Consider the following 13,843-nt stretch of genomic DNA (forward strand, 5'->3'; position numbering starts at 1 on the left):
AAATTAACAATGATATAATGTGCAAGCGCGACTGAACAAGGTCGGCGTGATGTCGCAAAAGTGAACGAGCTACAGATTGATGGACTCGGCTGCGCGGCAGGAACAACATTCGGAATCGCGTAGAAACAACACTGGAGACCTCAGAATCAACGAGCCCCAACAATGGCCGGGGGCAGAAAAAAAAAAAAAAACAAGAGACGGCTCTGAAATGCCTCCGACTGTCCGCCATGCGGCAATGGTGGCGCGCGCCTGACGACATCAAACTATTTACGGAGGCAGAATCGGCCGGGCCCGTGCTTTCGAGAAAGACGCATGCGCTCGCCTATTTATATAGGGTACCCCGGCTAACGTTAGCCGAGTTGTTAGACGAAAAAAAAAAAAAAACACCGAACACCGTGTAGGTGTAGATATCCCATCATGCACCGCGTTCCTCTGACTTTTTTATTTTTCGTAGAACAGCTCGGCTGACTGGGTCACAAGGTATATTTCAATGCGCTGCGTGCATGCTGCGCGCATATCGTGTTCATCTGTTTACATAAGCGCCCGCCCTCGGCTCGCCTCACTGAATAAACGCTAACACGTTAACGGCGCAAAGGAGCGAATTTCTCGCCAGAAGAACGCCCTCTCCCTATACCGCCCCTCGGCCTTGTGCCTTGCGCGCCACGGAAGACGGCACGCGTGTTCCCTGCTTTCCTCCCTTGCGCGCGCGGCATTAAAGCGCCGGCACGCTTTCACTCGCGCATACGGCCCGCGGCGACGACGTTATCGCCCGGAGTCTGCATATAATTGCTATCGCTATAAAATCATTGTAGGAAGATGAATGAAAAGATGCTGCGCGTTTTTAATATGGTGTGTGCCAATCTTCTGCACTACAATGTGCTGGGCTGTGCAATTGGGCTGCGTGTATACGCGGTACTCTTCTGTTCAACACGATGCCGCGCGGTGCATTTCCTTTACCGCGGTAGGGGCGCCCGTTTATCCCCGTGGGAGCGAAGATGTTTTGAGCCTCCATCTCTAGTGATTGCGAGCAATCATGTTTATTGCACTTGTGGCGAGTTTCTTTATCGTCCTTGCTCGTCTGCGTCGCGCTACTGTGAGCATCCGTGCCGCTTGCCTCAATTCGCTTATCTCGGCGCGCCGTCAGGTGTTCGCGTTCGAGCGCTTGCAAGCCGTTGGTTCCCCCCCTCTCTCTCCCTCTCCCCAGAGTTCATGAGCGACGATTGAACCTCGCTTTGCGAACGGCTCACGGGTGCAAGAAACTCGGCTGGAGTCTTGACCTACTTGATGTCCGAGATTCTGTGGCACGTGCGGCGCGTGCAGTGCTTTCGTTCTTCAGCGGTTACGCGGCCGGTTAACAGTTCTTCCGTGCGCCGTTATTCAAAGCGAAGCTTTTTTGGCTTGCCTCCTCAGTGTTGAGCGTGGGTCTATAGGTCTTCTCGATGACAAAGGCCGGGGAGGGGGGAGGAGGGAGTGTAGGGAAGGTCAAGCGTATAGGTGCGGGCGAAAACAGCTTCGTGTTAACAGCGTGTTAATTTGGGCCGGATGGTATATACTTGGGTGAAGAAACGGCGATGAGCAACAACAATGTTTGTTCGCTGCTAAAATCTGCGAGTATACGGGCATCCAGCACAGCACGTGTGAGAGAGCGGGACACGTTTACTACTCGCATTCAAGATATGACGACGCTTATCGAGCCAAGATGCCAAGATGCGCTGTGCTCATTGGCGCAGGACTCACCATATTTGTAGATAGCAAATGCGTCTACACGTGCGCACGTGGGTAGACATGTGGTTACCATCCTTATAGCCACTTGTCTTGGCCACGCTCGTGTCTGCCGTATCCTCTTGTCCCTTTCTAAAGCGTTGTTTATCGCCCGTACCGCTCCTCAGAAATAATTACGTTTCCGATGGCGGGATTCGAACCAGGGTTGTCCTGCACAGTATCCCGACGACGTACCCGTTGTGCCACAGACGCATGCCTATATCACGACGGAAGGACGACCTTACCGGTCATTCCCCCGTGTAAGCTACAGCGTTTTGAGACGCTTGGCACGTTCGTCGCGTCGCATAGAAACAATTTACCTATACCCCCCATCTCACGGGGCACTTTAGATGCGGCGGTTGAGCCCGATCAGGATCGAATTCCTCGGCCGCGATTTCCTCCCTTCTTCATCCCGCGCCAGAGAACCATTTGCGCGGTCGAGAAACTCGATCCCTATTCGGGTCGATCGCGATCGAAAGTGCCCCTTGTGACATCGGCATTATAAAAATCTTTCCCCCCTCCTTCATTTGTGGCAGCTATAGGACTTTGAGACGCTGTGTGACGTTGCACCACCCTCAGGGTCGGGCAAGCTCGCCGGCAGAAAGGACGCGCCTGGTGTTGTTGCTTGATACACCGCGAAGGCTGGACGAAGCACATTTGCGACGAAGTTCACGCACACAGCCACGCGTATCGCTGCCATGCCTGCGCTTTAACTGTGAGCGTGCGGCCGCACGAAGTGACGGCGCATTTAGGCAAGTAAATTACGCAGAGACGAGCTCAGATGTTGCAAAACGATATAAGCCTCGTTTACTTCGACAATCTTCTCCGGTGGTTTCAGCGCACTTTGCGTTCAAGCGTAAGCTATACCGTAATCGACGTACCTATGAACTCGCACGCCGTTGTGGCTGCAGCGGCAAGGATCAACGATAAACTGCCAGGAGGTGTATTCCCGTGGAGGTTATTAAAAAAAGATTGAGTCACTTCAGTATCCTTACGTGATTTGAATGCGAAAGCATAATGCTTCTCTAACTAATAATTGGCTACGTCCATGATACGTGACGTCATACATTGTGACACGTCCTTCACAACTCTACCGTAATCCACCTTGCTCTAAATTGTACCAACCTTAAATATACCTTGCTCTAATTTGTGCCAACTTTAATCCACTTTAATTCACCTTCATTCACTTTGCTTCACCTTAATTCACTTTACTCTGACTCTAACTTGTTCTAACTTTAATTCTGTATTATACTGACGTCATACAAGTGAAATATGGCAGTGTTTCTTTCGTTTAATGACCTCCTTGACGAAAATTTCTTCTCTATATAGTGACTGAGGCCTTATGACCTATAGTGCCTTAGTGACTGCTTCATTTCACAGTGAATTATTAAGTGGTTGTGCCCCCTTGCGCTGAAGTGCATGTTACATAACGTAAAGAAATTCTACAGTATCGTTCACTGTACGATAACGATGTCGCTTTGTGTTTCTCAAGTGTTCTCATGTGCGGCAGTTCTCGTTCATGCATTGTGCATTGTACGCGGTCAATAATCTGCCTTCGGACTGTGCCGGACTTGCGCAATCTTTTCTTTTTTGTTGTTTGAGCCGGCTAGATCGCGGAGAATGAGTTAACTAGACTCCTGTTTCTTCCATTGCGAGGAATGTGATGATCGCGATAAGATATGCGCGCAGAGGTTTATCAGCTGTGAGAGCTCCCCAGTTTATGCCCCAATTAGATGCGTCATGAAATGCCCAACCGACGCTCCCGGCGCCGTCGCAAAGCGCGGTGGTATTGCATCAGCCACGAAAGGCAGAAGACGTGGGTCATCGTCTTCTGCCTTTCTTGGACGATGCAAATAGCTTCATAGCTGAGAGCAGCCGCTTAGGTATTTCGGGTTAAGGTGCAATAATATTTGTCGGTGAGTTGCGCAATCAACTTTAGCTACAACAACAACAACAACAAATTATTTGCTCTACAACTCTAGTCCGAGTCGTCCGCGCTTGTGGATGCGGCGCTGAGCAGTGGCTGATTGGATGGATGGATGCATGCATGCTATGAACGTCCCCTTTGGAACTGGACGATAGGTTGCGCCACCAAGCTCGTTAGAGGTGGCGGACGTGACGCACCAGGAGCAGCCACACAGTCTAGCGCAGGTATTCGGGTGGTGCGGCCCAGCTCACCCATGTGCAATGCGTGGAGAGGGAAATTCGAAGGGAGCAGGGGACGCGAGAACATTACCTGCCCGTGCGACCGCCTTAGGGTGCTTCCCACAGACGATGGGGGTGGCCTGGTCTACACTCAATGTGATGAATGACGGCATCGTAATTGAGAGTGAGGATCTCGTGATTGTAAGAGCTAGATCTGTGGTGAGGCTGTTTGCATCATCCAGGGATGGATGATATGCTTTGGCAAAGTAAGGCAGAAAACAGTGGCCGTCCTTCCCGGCTTATGCAGTCCTCAAAACCGTTTGACAAGACGACAAAGCGCGAAAGCACAATTACTCTTGCTCAGCAGCCAGTACAATCAGTGTAGATAGTTCTAACTGCGCTCACTGATATTTAACTGCGCTCACTGATATTTAACTGCGCTCACTAATATCTAACTGCGCTCACTAATATCTAACTGCGCTCACTAATATCTAACTGCGCTCACTAATATCTAACTGCGCTCACTAATATCTAACTCTCACTAATATCTAACTGCGCTCACTATTATCTAACTGCGCTCACTCACTTATTCCTGCGCTTGAAGAGACAGGAGGGACAGTTACTGATGTTAATTTATAGCGCAGTACATTTCGACGCAGGTGTAACCGTTCCTATGGCTGATTCTTTCTTCCGCCACTATCTTGTGTGAGTTACCTTGTTAAAAAAAGAAAAGAAAGAAAAAAACTACATCTCACGAGCAAGGAAATGATCCAATCGTGTTCATTCGTCGGTCTATTTTTCGTTCAAGCAAGGCATCACGTTACTGACGTAGAAAATCGACATCCGACTTGCAATCTCACCAGCATTCGTAAGCCCAGCGCTGTAAGCACTGGTTGTCACTATATTACGCCAAGGTCGATTTATCCAAGTGAGTAGGCAATTGCTTGCGCTGCCAATGCCGACCGTCCAACATGCATGGTATTGCAGTCTAAATTACGCAAAGATCCAAGCTGGCAGCCTTTGGGAACTTTTCTTTCGTAACAGTGGGCCCAAATAGGCTAAGATGTCGTGAAATTCGTGACGTCAGCGTGATATGACCGGTGCTGCGATTTGGGCGCCAAATTTCTAAAGGGAAGATTTGACGTTTACTTGCTCCGCTAATAACCATCGTTCCCCGAATAAATGCGTGGCATTGCTGGTTTCGTTTTTCTCTTTAATGTCGTTTTTTGTGTTTACTTATTCACTGTTGTTGAGTGTTGTTGAATTTAATGTTTCAGCCATGCATCATCTGCATCCTGGCCGACAGACAAGCACTCCGTGTTGTCTGACCAGGAAATTAAGTATTTGTATCGAGGCATTAAATTTGATTTGGTTTGAAAATCGTCCCGGTGCCTAAAATCGTTCCATAAAAGTACCTGCCACACGTTGTCAAACACATCTGGCACAGCTTAGGTTGGCCAGGAAATTCACTTTATGTATCCAGCCACTAAATTTGATTTGAGAATCGTCCCTATAATTATTCCATACAAGCGGCAGCAACACCTCGTCGAACGCATCTCACGTGATTAAAGCAGTAAAATACCTGCCATCTTGCTGCTACAGGTTACAAGGTATCGGACACGGTTCGCAAGGGCATACTCGACGTATCCATGTACGAAGGGGCCCCGAAGGATCTCATGCTTGGCAATCTGGCTGCCCTAGGCGGTAAGTTGCAGCTACGGAGCATCTCGTGTTTGTTTTTTCTTCTCGCCAGTGCTAAACAGTTGTCAGACTAATTCTCGCGTACTTATTCTATACCGGCAATATTCACACATAATTGTGTTTATATTACGCTAAAACGTAATCTAAAATAAAACTGTGCAATTTAGTGTAATAACAGCTATACGCCAGATTTAGTTTTGCTTCTTCTGCACAGCTAAAACGCCCATGCTCTTTTAGTAATAACTATGTGGAGAAGGTGCCTTTCACACAGGTGCCTCTTCACAATTCCGGAGCGGTTGTCATTGCGTGATTTAACTACGATCTCGTGAAATTTCAACGCGAAAGTGCTCAGTGCGAGCCGCAATTTGACTATTCTTCACTGCCCGGACGTCTGTGAATGCGGCCGAAAACCGTTTGTTTGTAGCCACCTTTGAGTAATATTTAAAAGCTGCGATACTTGTGAAATGTTCTCTACGGCGAAGCGAAAATTTTGACCCTGTACCGAGAGATCGTGCGAATTAGGCACTTTTGGAACGCATGAAAGCATGGTTGCCGAATCACGTGTCTTGAGAGTTGTCCAAATCAACCAGAGCATTATATATATCCTAGTCTAAAATGTGGCGAGTGGACGTTACTGATGTTACTCGAATTAGTGATGAAGCTTGTGAAAGCGCCTACTATATATGGTCGAGCAGAAGAACTTGGAAGCTAGCAAAATCATCAGGCATTGCGATGCTTTAGCGTGTGTACGTATGCGCGTATCACATTTGCCGTATACTAACTTTATGCGGCAGGCGTTGACGGCAGCCATCAACGCCGGTGCGACGTCATGTGAAATTATGTTCAACCAAATTTAGGCTCGCAAAGTGAGAACTCGGATCGGGCGGTTCAGCAACAGAATTAAGATTACCTGCGGTCGGTTCCGTTCGTCTGCTGCCGTAAAGGAGCCGGTGCTGTCGTAATATTTTTACCATATTTTCGGCTCTTGGTTTACTAGAAAGGTCCGCGCAACGTAGCAACGTGCCTACATTGAACACTGCGTTGCAGGTTGTTGCTACCAGCGGTACAGTTCCCGTTTCGCGGTATCACGGCAGTAATGCGCGTCACGCAAACCGTCTTTAGCACAGCGTTATTATAATACCGTTGCTAGCCAAGCCAGGTAACAGCTGTAGTAACAACGTTATACAGCGGTCTACGCCTCTGAAAGGCGTCGCTGTGTTAGCGTGGCGACATTCGGCGGTGCTTATACCTAAAGATAGAGAGCTACGGAACAAGAGGAGGGGGCGAGAGGGTCACGGAGCCTTGACCGCGACCTTGCGGCGTTCTCTCACACACCGGGCCGGCCGGCCGTGCAGGAAGCGCCATTTGGAACATCCTGGCGACGGCGTTCAGCCTTCCCATCTCGGGCACGCACAGCATCGTGGGCGCCGTGGTGGGCTTCTCGCTGGTGGCGCGGGGCCTGCGCGGCATCCGCTGGTGGGAGCTGGGCAAGATCGTCCTCTCCTGGTTCATCTCGCCCGTCCTGTCGGGCATCCTCTCCGCCGTCCTCTACATGCTCATCCAGTTCCTCATCCTCAGGAAGGTGCGGTGGCCACGGGGGGCTCGTATATATATATATATAAAACTTGGCGCTCTCGTTGTGTATGACCCTATACTTAAGGTATACGTGCTCCCTACGAAAGGGCTTCGTATTAGTTTGGACTGACGGAATGTTCTCCTGACATGCATATATAGTTCTGTATATGGGCCTGCTTACGTTATTAATAAATTAATCCGGTGTCCCTCACTACGCCGTGCCTCATGATCAAATCGCGGTTTTGGCACGTAAAACTTCCGAATTCTTGTTTTATTTGTAGTTTCCCGTATTTGACGTAGCTGTTTTATTCATGTAGGACTGTTGTACTCTGTAGGTGTGCCGTGCTTCAATGGAAACACCCATTTTCCATAAATTTAGCTATAGCGCACGTACAGAGTGCAGTCCACGAGCCGCTATGCTCAGAAATGTTTTCTGTGGACATTTGCAGGCTCTGGTACTTGTCCTTCGTACACTAATTACTGCGTACGCACTGGCTTCGCTGTAACTCCAGCATCTACTGGCTTTTTAAAAATAATTATTAGTACCACTCTTCTCTGTAAATGCCTCTGGTCCTGATGGTATGATAAATAAATAAATGAATAAATAAATAAATAAATAAATAAATAAAGCGACTAACTTCGGAACCTGGACGAGCGTTTTATTCCGTATCTCGCCAAATGCGCTCTCGTAGGATAGGTAGTCCCTGGATGAGCTCAATGGCATTATTTCTCGCGTACAGTGTGCAACGTTTTCAGTGTTCGCTTTGCTCGTTTTCGTAACATCTAATTAACGCACTCAAAGGAAAGCTTCTATAGTCGGATACAACTTTAGAAAAAAGGGGGCGTTTACTCCTCCGAGGCGGATGCACACGAGCATCCACCAATGGGCGCGCACTCTGGACCGACGTCATGCGCCGGACGGCCGGTGACTTCGCAGCTTCGGTCATCTGGGCGGGGCCTCCCCTTTTTTCTAAAGTTGTATGCGACTATAGATATATATTTAAAAAATGAAATCCTTGAGTGACTCGTCAGAAATATTTGCCTTTACTCGTCTAAAAGCACTACACACCACTACATCATGCTTTGATCATCAGAACACCGTGAAAGATTTAAGCGTGCCAGCTTCATAATCTTGCTGGCCCATCCGGTGCATTTCGGTGATTTAGATAGTTGCACGCATAATTCGGTATTGTCAGAAATCTATTCACTTACTTAGATAATCAGCTTGGATGGTTTCTGCATAACACCCCCCCCCCCTTTTTTTTTCTTTTTCTTAGCTGACCTGTGGTGTTTACATACGAGACGGACATATAGTTTCCGTGCAAGCAGTGTACTTTGCATGGCTGCTAGCCTTTGACTACATTTTTTTTTTCTTTCCTTATTTTCCCGCCTACGATATGGGCTATCTGCGCGAGCATGCTTTGCACACGTACGCTAGTCGTGATGCACGTGCTCATCTCCTCCCCTCCCCCACCCCCTCTCTCTGTTCGGAAGAGATAACCGCCGCCCTCTCAAGTGTCGTGCAGATTAGCATATCAGAGGGTGTGGCCCGGCTGCGAATTTTACGGCTTCCATGGCTAGCCGCATGTAGTCGTCGCCCCGAAAACGCAGATGGCACATGCAGGCCCAACAGGTCAGGGTTAAAACACTGTCCAACACCGCCTAGACAAGAGAAGGCCTGAGCGCTCGGCGAGTGACGTCACGGAGGAGAGGCCGGCGGCGTGCTAGGGGATACGGGTTGAATGAAGGGCTCGCGCCCTTTAAGCAACGTTAACCAGGGCGCAGTTTTTTTTTTTTTTTGCATAGTTGAGCAGATGGCCCGCAGGGACCAGAGGGTGTTCCAAGATTATTTTATTTGTGCAAAACTATTTACGCGCTGCATTATCAAAAAGCCCGTCCATAAAAAATGAAATTGTTCAACCTTAGGATTGAGAACGAATTTCGGGTAGATGATGACAAGGAGCATGGCTTGTATTGAAAAGTCACAGTGCTACCCTTTTGTTCAGAGTAGCTTCTTTGCCTTGATTTATCGTCGGCGTCAAAGAGTTTGCCGTTCATGCGACCACAAAAGTTCTTCAACAAAATGTTAGCACTGCACCATAACACATATGAAAACTTCACTGGTGTGCCCTTCTTCGCACACGGGATACATGTATTTATTCCAGTCTAGATTAGGCTCTAAACGAATAATTTTGCTTTCGAGGCATTATTACATACGGTACTGCAGTCCACATATTTACAACACCTCAAATGGGTTTAGCAATGGTGATTCAAAACATTCGTGCAACTATTTACAAAGAAACAGCTGCCTTATTCTGCAGAATTCCAGCCTTTCTTTGCCTTAGCATTAGCACCAAATATTATGTCATTGATCTTGCGGAAACATGAACGCATGATTTTTCGGCCCCGATTGGCAATTGCTCCAGCAATTGGGCACGCAGCACTTATTAGGCATATCCTGGCATGAACGTAATCCACATTCCGCGCCAATGAAAGCTTGCCAGACACACAACCGCAATCTTAGCACAAGCGCAGAGACTGCATGCACGGTTCATGTCCAGAAAAAAGTGCGCTCGGAAGCATGTCGCAGCACGCCAGGACTTTCATAAACCCAAAGCTATCCAAGGAGCGGCAGGGTTCCCGGAACTAATCGAATTGTTATCGCCGTCGTCGCCCGCTCGGTCTTCCGCGTCTCATTTTCAACACAGCTGCACCGCTCGTAGCTTCGCAGCACGCTGCACGGAACTTCTATGTGGCCCTCTTTTGCTTGACGTAGCTCAAGGGGAGAGGGTACAGCCAGAAGGCCTTAAGTTCTCTAGAGGGTGTTGCCCTGGCGCGCTGACAGTAGGCTTCCGCGATTGGGCAGGGCGGCGGTGTGCGCAAACGCTCGGGCGCCAACCCACGCTAGCCCGGAGCTCCGCCAGGCGGAGAGGACACTTGACTCGCGCCTTGCCTCTTCTTTCTGTCGTTTCTGCGGCTACCGTCGGGCTGGAGATCGCTATCGGCTGCTCCCCGTGCCCTTGTCACGAATTGCGTGTGCCTCAGGCTTGGCTGCCACACCACTGACTCGTCATTGCAGTGCTCGCCAGCGTCTCTAGCCAAGCGTCGCTATTAACGGCGCGCTGCAAACCCTAGAGCCGCGGATAAGCGTGCTATCGAAGTACACGTGCACTTTCAGTGCATATCCACTGTCATTCAATCAACTGTCAGTCGCTCAGCGTCAGCTGCCTATCAGTGAAACGGCAACGCAGGCTTCGTTGTGTGGCACCAAAAGCGAAAATAGTGCTAGTGCGGATAAGGCCACCATCTGCTTGGCGCTCAGCGATATTTATTGTTATCTTTATCTCTGCTGATGTTTCATTTTTCTTGTTCTGTTATCGCTATTTTCGTATTTTTTGGCAGTTTATTTCTCCTTCTGGTTCTGTTAGCAGGATGTAAGATCAGGCGAATTGATATAGCTCTGTGGTTGCAACAGCACAACTAGACAAGCACTAAGAATAGGTAAGGTACAACTTACAGCACTCTCTACAACAGAAGCTTATTTCAAAAAAACATCCTATATATGAAGCATAACAATTACATGACCTTCACCCATTCCCCTTAGCATACACTAGGACCACTATCAAAAAACTTCATCCGATCTTTGATAGCTCCCCCCTGCTGTTCAAATACCATTAAATGTTGTTGCCTCCAATAATGGAGGCTTGCCATATATGAAAGAAGGGCTCAAAATGTGTTAGTCAGCCATTCATTTCAATGCAAGAAAACGATGCCTTATTAGAGCTCGGATAAGGCCATCGATCTGCTTGGTGCCTAGCGATATTTATTTTTACCTTTATTACTACTGATGTTTCTTTGTTCTGGTGCTTTATCTCTATTTTCATATTTTTTGTCAGTTTCTTACCCTTCTTATGTGTGTGGCACCTTTGAAAGCTGTGCACTTTTAACTCAAAAGATTGTTTTTTTGATAGTGATCCTTGTGTATGCCAAGAAGCTGGAGGAAGATCATGTGATAGTTACGCTTTATATATTGGATGTGTTCTTGAAGTAAACTTCAGTTTATAGTCTGTGATGTGTAGTGGCCCTTCCTTTTTCTTAGATCTTGTCTAGTTTCACTGTTGCAAACATATTGGTGTTAGCAGTTGTAAAGAATAAAGGCTATATTTAGCAAACACACATAACAGTTGAACTGTCACAGAATTTTAGAAAGTCATATATGGAACACTGGTATTCCCAGCTCCCAAAACTTGCACACAGCGATGGCAGGGTGTACACAAAACTTGGCCTTTTCTGTTTGCCAGTGCAAATTGTGCTACTTGCTAGAATGTAAGAATGTCTGATCATGTTTTTGTCAACCTTAGCAGTATGCTGAGCACATGAAACCACATTGATGTGCCACTGGTTTGCCCCTCATATTGCTTTTCTGTTTCACCCACCATTTATCTCCACCTTGTCACATTATACTACATATGAACACCTATACTTTCATCTTTTATTGTTGCAAAATTATCTTTCATCAGTGCACTCAAAAGGCAAGCAATGGGACCAAAGCCAGGGGTGCCGTCTGTTTTACACATCCCAAACTACTAAAAAGAGTGCACAGAAGTGGGAGTTAATTTAAGGGACCCAATGGTATCCCATCTTGCATAATGTTGCCGTAGCTGGTGACACATTTCTTTGTCCAGAAATTTGTTAGAACCATGCTGTAAAATAGCAAACTGCACATTCAAAGCTGATGCAAATGCTTTTCTTTAGCAAGCACTCATTTGCATTTTTCTGGCAGGAGAAGCCACTGGAGCCTGGTCTGAGGTCACTGCCATTCTTCTACGGGTTCACTCTCTTCATCAATGTCTTCTCTGTCGTGCACGATGGACCGCACTGTGAGTGTTGCACATCTAAAACAGGCCCTCGTATCATAACTCCGGCAAATTCTGTAAAGAAGCTGCAACGCACTATTATGTTAGAGCACGGTTCACTCCATGTGAACACAGCGAAAGTATTGTGAAGTGAGTCAGATCTTCGAGAAATGAGCCTCAAATTCGCTGCTGATGTTGCTCTTGTCTATTGCGCATTAGGAAAGATATTAAGGGATACGCAGAATTCTGCAAGTAATTTTCCCTCTGCAACACATAGTCATAGACATGATGCAACATTGTCTTATGGAGAAGATTGCCCGTTAACGCTTTATGTGCATGGTGGATTTGTGAATGGTGTTATATGTTCTATTATTTTGATAGATGAAGAATGCTCTCAGACTTACATGGCAAACAAAGCTAATGCAATGCTTTGACCGCACATTATAGTATCAGAAATATTGCAAATGGTGAAAGCAATACAGTATCAGCAAGTAATGCTGACAATGCAGCGGGACACTGTATTGGGGAAGGAAAACTTAAAAGACTAAATCAGGCGATAGCAGTACATTGATTTTATGAATACCACTGAGTGTTTGCTTGGCAAGAAAGGATGAATTCTTAGCAGACAAAATCTATCCCAAGGCCAACCTTGCCTTTGTCAATTTCTCTTGTTCCCAGTTTATGGCATTGCTTATATCACCCTATGGAAATGCACCTCTCATTCTCTTTTGGTGCGTTAGGGCCTTTACCCTGCATGGGGAGCATGCAAAAGCTTCTTCTTTTCTTTAGATTGAAGGGGGGGGGGGGGGGGAATGTTACATTTGTCAGTAATTAAAAAGTCTCAGCCAGTTTTTGCCACAATATATAACATCACAAAGAGTTGCTTTCAAGTTTTGAAGATGGGGTATCTGTATGAACTGCTTCTGTGAAGAGTCCTTTGGTTGAATATATAGTTACAATATTTATTCATGTTAAAGCCTCATGGCTAATTCTTGCAACAGGGGTGAGAAAAGAAAGAGTGTGGTTATTCCTTGAGTTTCTACTGCAATTAACTGCTATATACTTTCTTCTTTTATTCTTTGAATCGATCTACATTGCTGCCGTCTTTTATTTTTCAGTGCTCAGGTTCAACCTTATTCCTTGGTGGGGTGCCATGATCGTCGCTCTCTCCGTTGCTCTGATCTCAGTCATTGTCGTCTGGTTCTTCATCGTTCCTCGTCTTAGGGCCACCATTGAGAGTGAGTGAGAGGGAGAGTGCATCGGTAGAGCCCAGCATGTTTGAACTGCATAGTGAAGCCCAGAATGGTTCATAAAAGGGTGATGCATGAGCTGTACAAAAAGCGAGCACCTGACCCTGTCTGACCATATTTGCTTGTCTTACTAATTTTTGCCCCACTTCTTTCTGCTAGTGTAAGCACAGGTGCATTGTGCTTTATAAACGTTTGTTAAAACAAAATTGGTTGAAGTGCAATTGGCCTGGTACTCCTAAGTCACAAAAGGGAAGGTTACCACTATCATGGAAAACAAGAGTGGCTTGTCATTTATTTGGTGTTCAGCTGACCTTTAAATTTAGGTCACAACCTGGATGATAAGAAATAAGTACGAAATTAGGCTGAAGACTGCACAATGAGGGATGGAATGGAAAATTATAGGTTGAGCGACTGAATAAAAAATTATAGGTGTTGCATTAAGAGATAGAAAGATCGCTTTGTGTAGTTGAGATTAAAGGCAGGTGGGTAATTTCTTAATCAAGATAAAGGAGCAAATAGGTTTGTTCATAATGGCAAAGCCTTTAGCGCAATTCA

At 46.8% G+C, this 13,843-nt stretch overlaps 1 protein-coding gene across 3 annotated transcripts in view; it reads left to right on the plus strand.

The window, feature by feature from the left end:
* Nucleotides 1–13,843, plus strand: part of NaPi-III (Na[+]-dependent inorganic phosphate cotransporter type III) — a 98,955-nt gene that overhangs the window by 57,372 nt on the left and 27,740 nt on the right. For all 3 annotated transcript variants that reach the window (XM_065427947.1, XM_065427948.1, XM_065427949.1), the window contains exons 3-6: nucleotides 5,509–5,610; nucleotides 6,963–7,189; nucleotides 11,966–12,062; nucleotides 13,157–13,276. In XM_065427947.1, the coding sequence (XP_065284019.1) occupies nucleotides 5,509–5,610; nucleotides 6,963–7,189; nucleotides 11,966–12,062; nucleotides 13,157–13,276 (546 nt within the window). The remainder of the gene's footprint in view (nucleotides 1–5,508; nucleotides 5,611–6,962; nucleotides 7,190–11,965; nucleotides 12,063–13,156; nucleotides 13,277–13,843) is intronic.

Source organism: Dermacentor albipictus, chromosome 3 (assembly GCF_038994185.2).
Source record: "Dermacentor albipictus isolate Rhodes 1998 colony chromosome 3, USDA_Dalb.pri_finalv2, whole genome shotgun sequence".
NCBI lineage: Eukaryota > Metazoa > Arthropoda > Arachnida > Ixodida > Ixodidae > Dermacentor > Dermacentor albipictus.